The sequence below is a fragment of the Octopus sinensis genome, linkage group LG15 (genome assembly GCF_006345805.1).
Source record: "Octopus sinensis linkage group LG15, ASM634580v1, whole genome shotgun sequence".
Classification (NCBI taxonomy): domain Eukaryota; kingdom Metazoa; phylum Mollusca; class Cephalopoda; order Octopoda; family Octopodidae; genus Octopus; species Octopus sinensis.
Window position 1 is genome coordinate 30927378 of NC_043011.1, and position 17500 is coordinate 30944877.

Consider the following 17500-nt stretch of genomic DNA (forward strand, 5'->3'; position numbering starts at 1 on the left):
AGGCGAAACCACGCATATAGGCCACATCGAAAACAGTCCAGTTTCTTCAAAGATAACCGCATGTTTCCTAATAATCCAAAGATGTTCTACTGGCATATTGGAAAAAGCACCATCAAAATAGAAGTCCACTCACAGCATGAAATACTGGAATTCTAGAGGAAAATTTTTGTAGATGAAAAGTAGCACAACTATGACATCCTATGGATTAATAGACAAAAAGAAGACACTGAGCTTATTGAAGAGTAAATATGGTAAGAGACAACTATACAAGTTGTCAGGCTCACATTTAAAAAGCCATCTGCTATGGATAAGATCCCAAACTATTAGTTCATGATGTTTACAAATTCACACAAGAAACTAATTTGTTGCTACAACGCAATTATGAAAGAATCGCAGACGACACCACAATGGCTGGCCAATGGTATGATCTTCTTTCTCTCTAGAAAAATGAAACAAAACACCTAACTACTACAATCCTATAACGTGACTTACAACAATGTACAATGCTCTTATATCTCTCTTAATAAACATACATATAATTTTCTCATTAACAACATCTTCCCTGATGATAAAAAAAAACACAGAATGATTTTTGAATATTGTCACAACAGGAAAACATCTCTCAGTAGGCTGGATAGACTACAAGACATCCTTTGATCGTCCTCTTCACAGCTTTATAAATAAATGCCTGGAGTTGTTCAAAATTTCACTAGTAACCAGAAAATCTTGTATTTCACACGTGAAAAAACATCATATCAGGAAAAGACATCTCTCAGTGGCATGGATAGAGTACAAAAGACTTTTGATAGTCTTCCTCACAGCTAAATAAAAATGACGCTTTGAGATATTCAAAATTTCACCATTAATCAGGGTTTTTGTATCTCATGCCATGGAGCTCTGTAGAAACGACATTAATTCTCAACACTGTCTCAACAAATATAAATGTAGGCTCAATATTAATCGTGCAATCTTTCAAGGAGTCTCCTTACCTCCTTTGTTATTCTACTTAGCACTAATTTTCCTCTAAGTAAACTCCTGAATGAAAGAAAGTATGGTTACAACGTGAGTGGAAAAACGGTTAATCATCTACTTTATATGAGTGGCTTGAAACTCTTCTCAAAAAACGATCAACAAATGCAAGCACTCTTACACACAGTAGAACGATTTAGTAATGATATCAAAATGAAATTTGTGCTTGACAAATGCATTAAGGCTACATTTACCAAAACTATCAGACACATGCATCATCACCCTAGATGCACATACCGAAATAATACTTTTAAAAATTAGAATTTTAGTGTAGTTATAAGTATCTAGGAGTGTGTGGAAGAGATTAAAAGACCAGTGCCAGTTATCAGATATGGAACTGGGATTGTGAATTGGGCAAAAAGCAAAATGCAGGAGCTTGACAGGAAAACTAGAAAGCTATGTGTGGAGCCTACCATCCGAAAGCTGTTATCAATCGGTTATACTTGAAGAGAGATTAGCAGGGAAGAGGCTAATCTGGTATAGTGATGGAACGAAAGAGCTTACCTTAGTATTTGCAGAACAGCACAGATATAACAATAAGAACTTTTCTTTATATATAGAATCTTTCGTTTGATTTCCACAGGAGCCGTGTTTCACACTACTCCATTAAAATTCATAACGTGTAAATCCTATAGGTGGAGGCGCGTGGCTTAGTGGTTAGGGTGTCAGCACCATGATCGTAAGATTGTGGTTTCGCTTCCTCGACCGGACAACGCGTTGTGTTCTTGAGCAAAACACTTCATTTCACGTTGCTCCAGTACGCTCAGCCGGCAAAAATGGGTAACGCTACGATGGACAGGCATCCTGTCCAGCTGGGGAATACATACGCCATAGAAACCGGGAAACCGGGCACATGAGCCTGGCTAGGCTTTAAAAGGGCGCATTTTATTTTTTTTATTTATTATCACATAGCATGAACCTCATTACAAGCACACATACACACACACACACCACACACACATACACACACTTACACACACAAACTCACGAAGTGAGCCACACAGGCAAACAGAGAGAGTTATGTGAAAGTAATTTGAAATTAGTTGCCCATTGATAACTGCATTATTAAATACAGTTAAGTGCAATAATAAGCTTCTTTGATGAGATGTTTTAATGTGTGCGTTTATTTACTGAGGATTCAATTATGACGTTAGTCTATCACTTCCCAGCTATATTTTTCACTCTTGGAGTTGACGCGGTGGTAATTAAAACTTGCAATGCAGTGATGCGAAGAATCGTTCGACTAACAATATATTTAGCCACTTCAGTAGCTGCCCGTAATAACTAAATTTATACGGACTGGTGATATGACTTAACTTTTCTGTAACAATGTTCTTAGCCATTATCTAAGTTTATACTATTGCTAGACTAAGTATTTGAAGTGTCAACATTTCTTTGGATTAGGAACTATTTTTAATCCTAAATCTAAATTGTGTAAACTTTCTTTACCAATTAATATTTGGTCTTTGTGGAGGTGCAATGGCCCAGTGGTTAGGGCAGCGGACTCGCGGTCATAGGATCGCGGTTTCGATTCCCAGACCGGGCGTTGTGAGTGTTTATTGAGCGAAAACACCTAAAAAAGCTCCACGAGGCTCCGGCAGGGGATGGTGGTGACCCCTGCTGTACTCTTTCACCACAACTTTCTCTCACTCTTACTTCCTGTTTCTGTTGTACCTGTATTTCAAGGGGCCGGCCTTGTCACTCTCTGTGTCACGCTGAATATCCCCGAGAACTACGTTAAGGGTACACGTGTCTGTGGAGTGCTCAGCCACTTACACGTTAATTTCACGAGCAGGCTGTTCCGTTGATTCGGATCAACCGGAACCCTCGTCGTCGTAACCGACGGAGTGCTTCCAAAAAGAATTTGGTCTTTAGATGAAATGCTCTCCGGAAGCCGTAGAAATAATTAGAACTGTAATATTTTATATAAACATAATGCAAGCGCTTAATGATTCCTAAACCAAACATTTTAACGGCCGTTCCTAATGAGTAGAGCAAAGTACAAGAGACACTGGCCACGAAACCTCGTATGCATGCATACCTATTTACATATTCGTATCTATACATGTATGAGTAAACATAAAATAGTTTAGGCAAAACAAAAAGTGAAGATCGAGCAGCCAAAGCTGAGATATATGGAGAGCTAAGAGGAAGGAAGAGAAAAAAGAAGCACACCGGGCGAAATGCGTAGCCGTATTTCGTCTGCCGTTACGTTCTGAGTTCAAATTCCGCCGAGGTCGACTTTGCCTTTCATCCTTTCGGGGTCGATAAATTAAGTACCAGTTTCGCACTGGGTCGATGTAATCGACTTAATCCCTTTGTCTGTCCTTGTTTGTCCCCTCTATGTTTAGCCCCTTGTGGGTAGTAAAGAAATATATATACTAGGATATATTTTGTATCAAATGTCTATGTGTGTGTGAGATAATGTGTTGCTCTGATCCTGTAAACTCATTATCAAAGACAACCAAGCTTTGATCATGCTACCCTTTTCTGGGAATTTTGTAACCTGAACTCCCTTATTTTATTTAACTTCATGTTGTCCACTTATCCTCACTTTCTCTCTCTTCTTCTAAGCTCAATTTTTGCTTTTGTTTTTGTTTTTGTTTAGTTTCATACATGAAAAAAGTAATAAATAATCATAAAAATATGTCACACAAACAGCTAAAACCACTATTTTACCCATTCAACCAACTTGTTTCAAATCCTACGCACTCTGCAGAAAATATATATCAGATATATTTTTTTCATCAGATCCATTTTGATCCCCAACATAAACATCCGGTCTTTTCATTAAGAAGATATTAGACTGTGTTTTGAGGGAAAATTGTTTGCTATTTCAAGCAGATTGAGGGACCAGGCACAAGCATCAACATTGGGTGTATATTTTTACCTGTCATTGCTGTATTTAAAAGATTAGACAAATCCATGTAAAATCCATGTAAAAACTTTTAATTCCATGTAAAGACATGTAAGGCATTGATAGCAACCCTTCATTGCACAAATAATTTTTTTTTCTTTGCTTATATATATACAAATAGTCCGTGAGGTTTATCCGAAGATTGGGTTTCTATGTCACTAGTCTCTTCAGAATTTTCTGCATTATACCGCTTCAAACAACAGCCATATTGATCCAAATGACCTTTCGTTCAAATTCTGTTTTCTTTAAGTCTAAACTTATCCAATTGAACTTTTAACCGACTAAACAATTTCAGAAACTAAATTAAACAAATTAAATTGTTTTAATTTTATAATAATGCAATGACTATCAATAAATCACAAAGGTAGACATTTGATAAAGTGGGACTGTACTTGCCTGAACCTGTATTCAGCTATGGTCAGCTATATGTTGCATTCTCAAGGGCTCGCAAATTATCTGATGTGAGCATTGAAGTTATCAACACTGACAGACAAAGAAAAAGAAGATGGAGAACTTACACGAATATAGTCTGCAAAGAAGTATTGGATTGAAATGTTTAGGCAAGTTGAAATATGTATTGGCTCTGACCCATCGCCCTGGCTTATAAATTACCAACGATGTGGTGTTCACAGTATGTAATGTTGCATTAAATGTGAAATTGTTACCCCGCTATATTTAAAAAGGAAAATAATTTATTTTTTTTTACTATGAAATGTTTGTTTTCTAGGGATGAAATTGTGACCATGTAAATTTCAAAATGAAATTTTTTTCTCTTTACGGGGAAAATATAAAAATAAGAGTGAACATTTATATAATACGTTCTGTGTATTAAGTCTATAAAATTGTGCATAAAGTATGTAAAATATTTATATAAAGTTCATTAAGTAATCATCGTATTCCAATTTCCTTCGCTTTTCAATGAATAGCAGATGAGCGACTATCTTTTGATATAGAGACAAAACACAGGCTACACTTTCAGGTATTTTGGATAAAGTTTTCAGAAATCGCCTAATAGGTTTACTATTAATTCCGTAAAATATTCATGGGACCCGCTAGTTCATAATTACTTAACTTGGATTCACTTTTAACAGAAGTGATAATGTCATGATTGCACACAAGAATGTAGGGTAGAGAAACGATGCATGATAGGGAATCTATTCTAGTGAGAAGAAATAAAGTATATCTTAGTTAACTAATATTTTAAAGAGGGTTTTTGTATCAATCTCAACACGCCTTTCAATTTAAACTATATACAAATAAATGTGAAGGCGCGTAGTTTAGTGGTTAGCGTATTCGACTCATGGTCGTGTGGTCGATTCCCGGTACAGCGTTTTGTCCTTGAGCAAAGAGATGAATAGTACTTGTAATTCAACAGCACAGCCTTGTCAGATTCTGGGTCACGCTGAATATCCCTGAGAACTACGTATAAGGGTACACTTATCTCAGGATTGCTCAGCCATTTTCAGGTTAGTTTAATTTCACGAGCAGGCTGTTCTGCTGGTCGATTCAACTGGAACACACGTCGTCGTAACCGACGGAGTACCAGTTATGCATAGATACAAATAAATGTGCAAAAAAAGCTTTCACACGCGCGCGAGCACACAACCATTTGTAAATTGTTTAGATATAATTCACCATTATATAAATTACGTAATTATACACTTAGATATTATTTGACTGGTTTTGAGTTGACATTTAATCTTTTTGACCTCAACTATATTCCGGGAATCGGTTAAAATTTTCCACAAATTCTACGTACATATAAACATAATGCACGCTGCCCTGTCTTCATCACTCTACGCTGAACAATCAACTGTGCAGGTACTGTGCTTTATTCGTTCACATTATTTTTTCCCTTATCTTATTTTTTATTCATCATTCATGAAAATCAAAGGAAGAGTCCCTGCATGTTTTTGTGATATTTTCTTTTCCCTCTCCCTCTCAACCTATCTTTCTCTTTCTCTCTCTCGTTCTCTCTCTCTCTCTTCTCTCTCTCTCTCTCTCTCTCTCTCTCTCTCACTCACTTTCTAGTTATCTCTATCTCTATCTATATCTATCTCTCATAACTTATGCAAATCTCCTATGATCGCTTCAAAAATTTCGGTGCATTCACCCATATCGTGTATTGCTTTAATTTATCCCACGCATTCTCAACATTGTCAGTAATACAATATGCTAGCCGAACACACGATTACCAGAAGCTGAATGAGTCGTTTGTATCACTGAAAGTCTTCAGTCACCGGATTAGCGAACAAATTTGCTGCACTTCGCGGTGGTCGTCATTAGAAACAGGTTATGCAACAATCAAATGACAAATGAGAACAGAATGCATTAATTTTAGTAAAAAGCTCTAACACCACAGAAAAACTGATTGGTGAAAGACCTAGTCGACAGGCGTAAATAGGCCCCTTGGAAAGGCACTGTACACAAAGTTTCAAATATCAAGAGCGATGAGAAACACGAAAATTACGTTGCTAATACTAAGGTATAATTAAACACAAAGGAACGAAAATCATTAAATGTTTCCTGAGGACTTTGTGGGTTTGACAACAATCCTTATATTCAATCTGTTTTAATCTATTACGATGTTATTATAATTTCTTGTGTATATTAATCATGTAGAGTGCTATTTCATTTGTTTTCGAAAAATTCAGCATCATATAATCTGCAACTTATTAATTGGATGGATTACGAAGAGAGACATTCATTAAAATTAAAAATTCAATTATTTACCATCTGGAAGCAATTTATGGAATGTTTTGTTTTTCTTCTTCATAGAACCTTGATAGTTTAGCAATCGAGGAAAACAGAGAAGGTCCTTAGTGCATGCGTACAGAATAATAGCCATTTCTAGAGTAATAGGGTCTCTCTCGTGAAAATATATTAAAGTTGCAAATATTTTCAACATCATTTTGATTTCACCTGCATTTTTCGGTATATTCTCTGAAGCTTAGACCTCGTTTCTATATATTTTTACTAGGTTAGTTAAACTCTGCGTTTATATATATATATTTCTGTTATTATATGCCCGTAACATTCTTTCATTCTCTCACAAGACTCTCTTTAGAGAAAAATATTACATTATCTCAAGTGATGTATTGCTTTTGCTTGATATTATGCCTTTAAAACATTGTCAGTAAAAGATGGCTATAACTTTCAGTAATGCGAATAAAGTTGCGGTAATTAATAAAATTTAACTCAATTTAACCCGACAGATTTCTCTCTATTATTATCCTGAAACTGTGCAAGAATCAATTTGCGTCTTCTCCTGTCCATCTCTGGGGGAATTCTCTGGATCCATGCCTTATTCTGAGCGTTTTCTGTCCCACTGTGTTGTCTCTGTTTTTAAGAGGGAAATAAGTTACCCACAGTGAATTACAGCCTAATCTACTAAACACTCGTATTGTTAAAGAATTCGAGAAGCCGGTGAGATCGAACATAGCTTTCTTCCTGGAAAAAAATCAATTCCTTGATCTCAACATGGTTTTCATAATAGTCGGAACTGTCTAACACAACTCCTCCATCACGTTGATGGCTCTCTAAAAGCTTTAGGATGGGGCTACAGTACAGATGTTATTTATTTTGATTTCAGTCAAGTTTTTCACAGTCTATCACAGAATTCCGCTGAAGAAATTATCCACCTTTAGAGTCCGTGATAAGCTACAGCAGTGGATGAAATATTTTCTAACAAATAGGACTCGATATTTTGTGGCTCATGCAATTTAAACAAGAGTAATAATTAGTGGTGTTCCCCAGGGTATTATGTTAGGCCCACTTCCGTTTAATGTTTACATAAACAACTTGAAAATGCCAGCAAGCAAAAGTAAAGAATAATCTTAGAAACTGGGCTGAAACAGTGACAGAAAACGTTCAGGAATAAGGCCTGGATCCAGTGAATTCTCCTAGAGATGGACAGGAGAAGACGCAAATTGATTCTTGCACAGTTTCAGGATAATAATAGAGAGAAATCTGTCGGGTTAATTTGAGTTAAATTTTATTAATTACCACAACTTTATCCGCATTACTGAAAGTTATAGCCATCTTTTATTGACAATGTTTTAAAGGCATAATATTAAGCAAAGCAATACGTCACTTGAGATAACGTAATACTTTTCTTTAAGAGAGTCTTGTGAGAGAATGATAGAATGTTACGGGCATATAATAACAGAAATATATATAAACGCAGAGTTTAACTAACCTAGTAAAAATATATAGAAACGAGGTTTACGCTTCAGAGAATATACCGAAACATTTTCATATAATAACAGAAATATATATAAACGAAGACTTTAACTAACCTTGTAAAAATATATAAAATCGAGGTCTACGCTTCAGAGAATATACCGAAAAATGTAGGAGAAATCAAAGTGATGTTGAAATTATTTGCAACTGTAATATATTTTCACGAGAGAGAACGCTATTACTCTAGAAACGGCTATTATTCTGTACGCATGCACTAATGACGTTCTCTGTTTTCCTCGATTTCTAAACTATCAAGCAAAAGAAAAGAATAATCTTTTCATTTTCTTCATCGTCATCCCCGTTAACACGCTCCAGATATTTCTGGAGGTGTGTCAGCGTTGGTGTGTGCCTGTGCATCTGTAACGAGTATTAGTAAGTGATCACAAAAAAATTGCTTAATGTTCTGCAAGACATTATCAAGATGATATGTCATAAAACAGAGCTTCAATCCGATCTATACGTCGTGACGCGGTGAGTGAAAATGGTGTTAAACAACAAAACATTATTAGAGTTGAAGCACACAAATTGATCACAAAAAAATAGCTTAATGTTGAGCAAGCCTTGAATTTTGGAATCACATAAAAAAACTCAAACCTTATTTTTGCTAAGCCATCGTAGATGTTACATAACTTGTACAAGGTGGAAAATATTCAATCAATATTGTCCAAACAATGCCTGTATCAAGTTCTCAAGCCACCTATGACTTGAATTTGGAGTCATACGCCGACTACAAAAATCGTACTCGTTTCATAAAAAAAAACTTGAGAAAAACCTATTTCTTACATGAACGAGTTACCAGGAAAATATGTTAGCCTCGTAAGCTTTACGCTCATTTTTACGAAAAAGGGATCTTTTCTTTTTGATGGACGGAATTTTCTAGTTAACTAAAAAATTTGAAACTTCGTATACTGGTAGAATGTGTCAAAAGAAAACATTATTGTAAACAAAATTGAAAACAAATTTGTAATTCGTAACATTAACGTAGTTTAATTCTTCGAATTTTAACCAATGAAATCCCAGCATCTTTGAATTTTAACCAATGAAATCCGAGCATTTGAGCTCAAATCATTTGCTGTGTTATCGATATTGATAAAGAAACATAGCAGACGCATGCCGCACACACACACACACACATATTCAGATATATACACACGTACACTTGCACACACACACACACTCTGTCACTCTCTCTCTCTCTCTCTCTCTCTCTCTCTCTCTCTCTCTCTCTCTCTCTCTCTCTCTCTCAAACACATGCATTTACATTTGCACAAGCACATAGTAATTAATATATAAGCGTACACACACATACAAACGGAGATATACATACACACACATACGCACACAAGCATACATACACGTTCGTGAGTTGCCCCTTGCCGCAACAAATTTACACAAAAGGTAAATAAACCAGAAGGGGGGGGGCAATGTTTCATCGTTTCGGGGTCGATAAATTAAGTACCAATTACGCACTGGTGTCGAGGATTTTTTTCCCCAATTTATATCACAGCCTCCGACAAGCTGGGGCATCCTTTTATGAAAAAATATTTCGAAATTTTTTAGACCGCTTTAGGCATATTATTGTTTTGCTTTTGTTGTTTCTGGCCCTTCAAAACCATGGGAGAAGCATTTTCGGTAAAAAAAAAAATTAAGAAAATATTCAAAATATATCGTTAATATTGTTATTGGGCGACGAAATTCATCGATTTAAGAGATATAGCTGTTATTTCTAGCACATGTAGAAGACAGAAGACAGAAGAGAGAAAAGATGAATAAGACGTGTGTGTGTGAGTTTTTAGACGCAGAAAATGGTTTGAGCTCTAATGCTAGGATTTCATTAGTTAAAATTCGTAGAATTAAACTACGTTAAAGTTACGAATTACAATTTTGTTTTCAATTTTGTTTACAATAATGTTTTCTTTTGACACATTCTACCAGTATACGAAGTTTCCAATTTTTTAGTTAACTAGAAAATTCCGTCCATCAAAAAGAAAAGATCCCGAAAAAGAAATACTTATAATGATAGTAAGGATTTCTGAGATCAGATAGAAAATAAAAACGATTTGGACACATTCGATAGTTGTCTTCTCTCTCCAAAGGTTTATGTTTTACTACCCGCCCCACATCTATTTCCCGCCCTTTCCTGCCGTTCCCAACCCAGAATAAAGACAATTACCTAGATTAGGGGTTCTACACTAAAATATTGTTAAAGATAATTCTTTGCATCTACATTTTTTAATGACATGGCTTAATGCAGAATGTATATATATATATATATATATATATATATAATTATTCTCTGTTCAATATTATCTTGGAAACGTTTACAAGTCTGGAACCACCTTCCCAAATTTTCAAATCCTACAGGTTTTCACAAAAATAACCACAGACCTTAAATCAAATGTTCTCGCTGGGTTCGATAGTAAAATACCCACCTTAAGCCTTTAAAATGAGCCCGCCATACTTGTTTGCCACCCTTCTTTGCCAAAAGAAGATGCCGTTATAATTCTAGCTATAAAGTCGGCTGATAGGCGAACTCGTCGTGCACGTGACAGTAAGTGTTCCACATAAAACCGCATGTTACTAATGCACAGACCCTAAGTAATTGGGTGCAGGACCGTTTCGTGCTGATTCGGGTTTTGGCACTTCCATGCTTTGTCTCAAGCAGGTAATGCCTTATTTGTGGTAATTGTTATGGATTTTTTTTTAATGTTTCCCATAGCCCTCGACTTAAAAGTTCTCCAGTAAAGGCTCCTGAGATTGTTGTCTTCACACAAAGCAGTTGTCAGATTATCATCTCTCATACCTTCCACTAGCACTCTATCAAAAACAACACCATTTTTTTTTTTTACCGTTGACGGTGTTGTCCTGTTGACAGAATGCTTTGGGCGCCTGGCAACATTCTATACGCCAAACACCTAAAATTGATCTAAGCTCGACCCAAGATTCAAGCTTCAGCAGATGTGTCACATGAATGACATCTAAAGTAGCTCCCCTTCATTTTCTTCATCGTCATCCCCGTTAACACGCTCCACATATTTCTGGAGGTGTGTCAGCGTTGGTGTGTGCCTGCGCATCTGTAACGACAGCCACAAAGAGGGTGTTGGAAGTAGATAACTAATGGAACCTATCGAGTCAGATGTTTCTTGAGACAAGGTGCGACGGTGTTGTACGTGTCACTGTCTACCGCTCAATCTATCAAGCGCATTTCTTCTCGGCCCATTTTCTAAGCAAGAATGGCCACACTGTTCACAAACTCTTGTCGGTTCTTATTTTCATTTGGAGGTCCCATCCGAACTAGCCAGCAAGCGTCTTAACATCATCGGGAAAATCGTTGGTTGACGAAGCTTAACATCGAGAAAGGCATATTTCAGGGTGATAGTCTGTCGCCATTGCTGTTTGTGATTTGTATGATACCCCTCACACAGATACTACGGAAAATGACACTTGAAAAGTGGAGAAAAAAATTAAATCACCTGGATGACTTGAAGATCTTCGGTAAGAGTGAGCGTGAAATAAATGGTCTGGTTTCAACAGTGCAGATATTCAGTAAGGATATCGAAATGGAATTTGGGATTAATAGGTGTGGTATACTTCTCATAAAAGTAGTGTCATCTGATGGTGTAGAACTACCCAACAGCAAGAGAATCAAGGATGTTGAGAGTGAAGGATATAAGTTAAGTAAAGTTAAGTTAATTTTTTGGTTCAAAAAGCAAAAAGCAAGGCCATGTAGGGGGACATGGAGTTATGTACAGGGTGGTGTTCATGCAAAGAGTTCAGGCCATTTCTGGTCAAGAGAGACTTTGAACCGAGCGGTCGTCGGCATCTTCACTATCTCGTCCGGCAGCTTATTCCACGGATCCGCAACCCGGACGGAGAAAGCCCCTCTCCTTCGATTAAAATCGTCGCAGATAGAGATTTTCGGAGTGACCCCGCAGCCGACGCTCTGGAGCAGGAGTGAAGAACAGCTCTTTCGAGAGGTTACACTTTCCGCTTAGGGTATCTTGGAGTATGACAAAATCAAGAAGTGAGATGAAATAAAGTTTTAGGCGAGAATACCTCAGAAGAATCAAATAAGGTATAGAAAGTACACTCACTTGAATGAATAAGATCAGAGCAATAAATACGTGGGGTATTAACTTAATGAGATATGGCGCAGGTGTTATTAGGTGTACAAAGAACGATCTTGGAGAAATGGATAGAAAAACTAGGGAAGTGATGAAAAGGAACAAGGAACTCCACCCTAAAAACGATACCAATAGACTGCATGTGCCTAGGTACATGGGAGGAAGAGGCCTCACAGGGTACAAGATTTGAGTGTGATGATAACGCCAAATAGCATATTGAAATGTGCTTGCCGCTGTTTGAAATAGCAACAAGATACCTACTGAAAATGTGATGTATGCAAAGACATTTAAGAAACAAGATGAAGAACAATTAGTAAGCAACTAGAAAATGAAAACAATGCATGAGCAATACCTCAGAGAAATCGAAGGGAAAGACAAGACCACCCCTTTGTAGGATGTGTGGCAGCAAAAACGAAAGAATCATATATGTCGTGAGTGAGTGTAGCAAACTGGCCCAGAAGGAATACGAAATGAGGCAGGATAACGTGGCTAAGTTTGTTCACTGAAGATTGTAGCAGAAGTACGGAAATGGTACGAACATAAACCTGGAGGCGTCATTGGGGATAATAAATATAAGATTTTGTGGGATTTTACAATTTAATGTGACTAATCAACTGATGCTCAGAGACCAGACATTGTTGTGGTGCAAACAAAGGTTATGGATTGTTGTAGAAGGAAACAAAGCCATACATGGGGACGCACGTGTGGGTGATAAAAAATTGGAAAAGGTGGAAAAATACAAGTTACTATAAGACAAAATTGCAAGAACATGCATTTTGAAGAGACAGTGGAGGCGCAATGGCCCAGTGGTTAGGGCAGCGGACTAGCGGTCGGAGGATCGCGGTTTCGATTCCCAGACCGGGCGTTGTGTGTGTTTATTGAGCGAAAACACCTAAAGCCCTACGAGGCTCCGGCAGGAGGTGGTGGCGACCCCTGGTGTACTCTTTCGCCCCAACTTTCTCTCATTCTTTCTTCCTGTTTATTGGGTAACGCTGAGATTGACTGGCGTCCCGTCCAGCTGGAGGGAACACATACGCCACAGAAACCGGGAAACCGGGCCCATGAGCCTGGCTAGGCTTAAAAAGGGCGCATAAAATTTTTTAAAAACTGTCATCCCAGTAGTTGTAGGTGTCTCGGAGCACTAATCACTAAGTTCGAGAAATATGTTGGAGAGACTGGAATTGACATGGCTATCCAGTCTTAGCCAAGAAGTAATATGTCCACAAACATGACGGAGTTAAGACCGACACACACTGGAAGTTTTGCAAGCACTATGTAAAGAGATGTTGTAAGTGTAATATAGGAATAGGTTATACAAGCATTAAAATTAACACCAAAACAAGCCACAACACATGCCAACGGCTTATAAAGCTTGGCAGTATAATGAAAGCGTGCAACAGAAATAAAATTACGGAAATACTTATTTTGTACCATTTACTTGTTTCAGTCATTGAACTGCAAGCATGTTGGAGCACCACCCTGTAGGGTTTAGATGTGCAAATAAGTCTGGAACTTATACTATTTTCTCTTTTGTCAAACCGCTAAATAACAAAGACTTAAGGAGACCAACACCAGCTGCTAATTGGTGGGGAGGAGGGAAAAACACAAGGACTCACATACATGCATGTATACATACATACATACATACATACATACATACATACATACATACATACATACATACATACATACACGCATGTATACATACATACATACATACGTACGTACGTACGTGCGTATATACATACATGCATGCATTCATACGTGCATATCTACATAAATTCGGCTTTTTCTACCCAAAATGTTTCTTAAGCCAATATTTAGACTCTATAATTTATAACTTTATCTACTTCGATTTTAACCGTTGAAAGCGAATTATTTCACGTTCTCTCGAAATTTCTAAATTGTTATGACGTCAAGAACATGCAGTTCTCGCTGGTAAGAACAAAGTTTCGAAAATGAATATAGAAACTCTAAATATTACTTTGGTTCAATGGCAGAAAGTCTATCATGTTTACAACACGTGTAGGTTCGAGACCGAAGAGTAGACTTCGTCCTTCCAAATGGTCTTTTTAACCATAATGCTATTATTTACAGCTTCAGCTATTTCGGGTTCAACCGTTAAAAACGAACACACACACACACACACACACACACATATTTGATAAACGTATTTCTTGTTTTTGCACAAATCTTTGTTGACCTAATTCTGAATGTAAAGCATTATATTTTAGAGAGTCTCTTGAAATAAACTATTTACAAATCACCCTTCTTTCTCTTTCCAGGAAGTATGAGGAATACCATTGCAAATCAGAACACTGTTCTCAAAGTTACAAAGGATATTTCCAAGAATTTGGAGGAAAATTAGAAAATGGAGCAAAGCAATAGTGTCAACGTTTGTGTTAGTGTTTTGGAAGAACTAAATACTAAAATGGTGGATGTTTATTTTCCAGTGATAACGTATCTCGGAATTTCAATGGCACTTGGAACAATTGGGAATTGCTTTGTATCATACATATACTATTATAAATTTGATGCGACAGCCACGCATATGTTTATTATAGCACTCTCTGTGTGTGATTTTCTAACTTGCATAATATGTATACCTATGGACGTTGTGATTCTACATTTTTCCTACACTTTTCACAATGATGCTGCATGCCGTGTGATACGTTATGTGGTAGCTGTAGCAGTAATCAATTCAGCTTTGATTGTATTTGTTATAGCAGTTGATAGATACATTCTTATATGTCGACCCCTTAAACAAAATATCTCCGTTAGAAATTCAAAAAAGATTCTAGCATTTTTTACAATCTTCACGCTTATTGTTTCTATACCAGCAATTTTTGTACACGGCAAACAAAACAAAATGGTGAAACGATGTGGAAATATAGGAAAGGAGTGTTCACTTATTCCCTATATAAATGGCACAATATATTCTTTAGCCTATTATTCTTTCGTGTCGACCGTTTGCTGTTGTATGTTAATAATTCTTTTGATTATATACTTATTAATTGGAATGCGCATTTGGAAAATTTACAAAGCGAAGAAAATTAAAGCAATTCAGTTTCGTGAAACTTTCACTACTCGCACCATTACCAAACTTGAAGATCAGTTTACAGATAGTCGTTCTTCAGTGATGCAACCATCCACTTTTGCACATCTTAAAAAACAATCAATGCCACCAGCTCGGTCTAATTTAATATTCTTCATCATCACTTTGGTGTGGATTATCGCTTATATACCACATTTCGGCGGAGTATTCTGGATGTTGCTCGTTAAAGATTTTGAAGTCGTTGCAAGTGATAAAGAACTAGTGATTAACAAATTATTAACGTATTCTCTTTATCTCAGCTCTGCTCTTAATCCCTATATTTACGGACTTTTTAATCGACAGTTTCGTAATGAATTGCTTGCTTTATTTCGCAATCTTTTCAAACCGTGTAATAAAAAAAATATCGAAATTCGTTGAAGCCATCATTTTATAATCATTCATAAGTTCTTTTCAACTTAAAATATGCAGAAACTGGTATACATGATTTGCCACACAAAACTATTTTTCTTCGATATTTGAATGTTATATGAAAACAAATATAAATCGTTCGGAATACGTAACTACACGGTTCTAATTGTAGCATGACAGTTTCAGCCATTTTGAAATATGACTATAGCGATTTCTAATATCTTCACGGTTTGAAAGACAAGGCAGAAATGATCTCGTTTGAGGTTACAGCCATCTTTGGCCAACTTGTTCCTGTTGTAACCACTAACCTGATTGGTTGACACGTGACGCGATTTGTCTCTACTTATTTCGCGCAACTGTCCCAGGCCAGCCAATCACGGCCTTTGGTTAAGATCCCATTTCTTAAGCTCGTTTGAGCCACTTTACTTGTATATAAGGGAGCGTTTTCAGTATACTTACGTCTTTAGTTCCAGTCCTTGTAAGGACTAACTTCAGACCACAGCGCTACTCAACCCAGCGATATACGATTGCTCCTGCTACAACTAGCGACGACGCTAATGTACACTCACCACAGGAAGCCTACTATCTTCGCCGTCGCCACCATCATGTACCAACTTCGAGTCGCCTCTAACATCTTCGCTATACAAACTATAAACCAATTTCCATTATTAACTCTATGCTTTGTACCTTTCTATGCTACATGCATTCACCCTGATTGTGTCTGTCACACACACGAACACACAGACACAAAAACGTGTTGCATACGCACATATGTGCTAACACTTACAAACTTCTAACATCAGCACGATTGTAAATAAAATAATATTTATCTCTCAACCGAAGGCTTGTCGTCAATTCACCTATGTTCTTTTGGTACTGCATTGTATTTATGGCTTATAATAATTCGTTAAGAATATGACCACGTGCGATCGTATTCCCTACACAATGCGACCACGTGCGTTCATATTTCTTACATAATCAAGTGAGAAAACAAACGGAAAAAAACAGCACTCAACACAAAGAGTAGGAGTTAAATATACTATTATATAAAACAGTTTGTTTCGGCTCAATGCGACTTAAAGTTTCGCAGGCTACTAACAGTAACCCGGCTCATTCAGGCTTAGATTACCGAATGGAGAAACACAGGAAATCCAAGATGGCTACAAGAAATCTGGTTACTATTGGTCAAAGCGGATCATGCGGTGTTTATAGAGGTGAGATTGGCAATTTCAATAACATCAGATGCGTTACAAAGAAGCGTGGATGGACAAGGATCTGGTGACGTTTTGCTGCCTGCGAAAATGACAGAAGTAATACCGGTGATAAAGAGAAAGAGAGAGAGTCTGTGTGTGTGTGTGTGTGTGTGTGTGTGTGTGTGTGTGTGTGTATCTGTATGTGTGTGTATGCGTGCGCTCGTTCGTGCATGTATGTGTGCGTGCTTGTGTGTGTGTGTGTGTGTGTGGTGTGTGTGTGTGTGTGTGTTGTGTGTGTGTGTGTGTGCGTGCAATTACGTGTGCGTTAGTGCCTGCTATAGACGCGTACCCGTCGTATATATATATATATATATTCACTCGCCTGGTGTTGTTATCAACTTTGCCCCTCCGCAAATCATTCCAAATTCTATTTAATTTGCTATGTGGGACCAACTGTTTTGACGAAGGCACATGTTGTAAACGCTCGAAATGTGGAGTAGATAAAACAGGCGACAAGGGTTATTTTTTATGT

The 17500-nt window shown here is 37.2% G+C and overlaps 2 protein-coding genes across 4 annotated transcripts in view; both read left to right on the forward strand.

The window, feature by feature from the left end:
• The window catches only part of LOC115219944 (cholecystokinin receptor type A-like), a 72121-nt gene extending 56185 nt beyond the window's left edge, over nucleotides 1-15936 (forward strand). Inside the window, exons 1-2 of one of the 3 annotated variants that reach the window (XM_029790246.2) lie at nucleotides 5463-5767; nucleotides 14598-15936. In XM_029790246.2, coding sequence (XP_029646106.1) covers nucleotides 14684-15784 — 1101 coding nt within the window. In that variant the 5' untranslated portion in view covers nucleotides 5463-5767; nucleotides 14598-14683 and the 3' untranslated portion in view covers nucleotides 15785-15936. Of the gene's footprint in view, nucleotides 1-5462; nucleotides 5768-14597 lie in introns of those variants that run through there. The other 2 variants (XM_036509575.1, XM_036509576.1) reach the window with 2 other exon arrangements.
• An 820-nt stretch (nucleotides 15937-16756) lies between these two features.
• The window catches only part of LOC115219663 (cholecystokinin receptor type A-like), a 19597-nt gene continuing 18853 nt past the window's right edge, over nucleotides 16757-17500 (forward strand). The window contains exon 1 of the mRNA XM_036509578.1: nucleotides 16757-16989. The gene's annotated coding sequence lies outside the window, so the exon portion shown is untranslated. The remainder of the gene's footprint in view (nucleotides 16990-17500) is intronic.